The sequence below is a fragment of the Egretta garzetta genome, unplaced genomic scaffold (assembly GCF_000687185.1).
Source record: "Egretta garzetta isolate BGI_Z169 unplaced genomic scaffold, ASM68718v1 scaffold284, whole genome shotgun sequence".
Lineage (NCBI taxonomy): Eukaryota > Metazoa > Chordata > Aves > Pelecaniformes > Ardeidae > Egretta > Egretta garzetta.
In genome coordinates this window covers 7,017-7,518 of record NW_009259498.1, presented here as the reverse complement: position 1 = coordinate 7,518, position 502 = coordinate 7,017, and the positions used below count along the sequence as shown (strand labels likewise).

The window sequence follows — 502 nt, the reverse complement described above, 5'->3', positions numbered from 1 at the left end:
GGATCACCCCCGCTAGGGACTCAGGGAGACAGGGGACATGTCCAGGTGACAAGGGTGGTGTGGGGAGGGGACAGGATCAGTCTGGTCTGGGGGACAGGATCAGCCCCACAAGGGACACAGGGAGACAGGGGACATGTCCGGGTGACAAGGGTGGTGTGGGGAGGGGACAGGATCAGTCTGGTCCGGGGGGACAGGATCAGCCCCACAAGGGACATGGGAGGGACACAAGTGCTATGGGGGGGAGGACAGGGGAACAGGATCAGCCCCACAAGGGACATCTGAAGTCTGGGGGACAGGGTCAGTCCTGCAAGGGACACGGTGGGGACTGGGTTTGTGCAAGGGATAAGGGGCCATGTGGGGTGATGGGGGCTGTGCAGGGGGACAGGATCAGTCCCAGCAGGGGCATCTGGGGTGATGTGGGACAGGATCGGTCCCAGCGGGGCCAGGCCCAGCCATTAGGAGGAACTGGCCCCGTTTCCTGCCCCCCACCTTTCAGCTGCCA

The 502-nt window shown here is 63.9% G+C and overlaps 1 protein-coding gene across 1 annotated transcript in view; it reads right to left on the bottom strand.

The window, feature by feature from the left end:
* Positions 1-298: 298 nt before the first annotated feature.
* The window catches only part of MVD (mevalonate diphosphate decarboxylase), a gene marked incomplete at its 5' end in the record, with an annotated part of 2,350 nt that continues 2,146 nt past the window's right edge, over positions 299-502 (bottom strand). The window contains one exon of the mRNA XM_035892985.1: positions 299-304. Within this exon, the coding sequence (XP_035748878.1) occupies positions 299-304 (6 nt within the window). The remainder of the gene's footprint in view (positions 305-502) is intronic.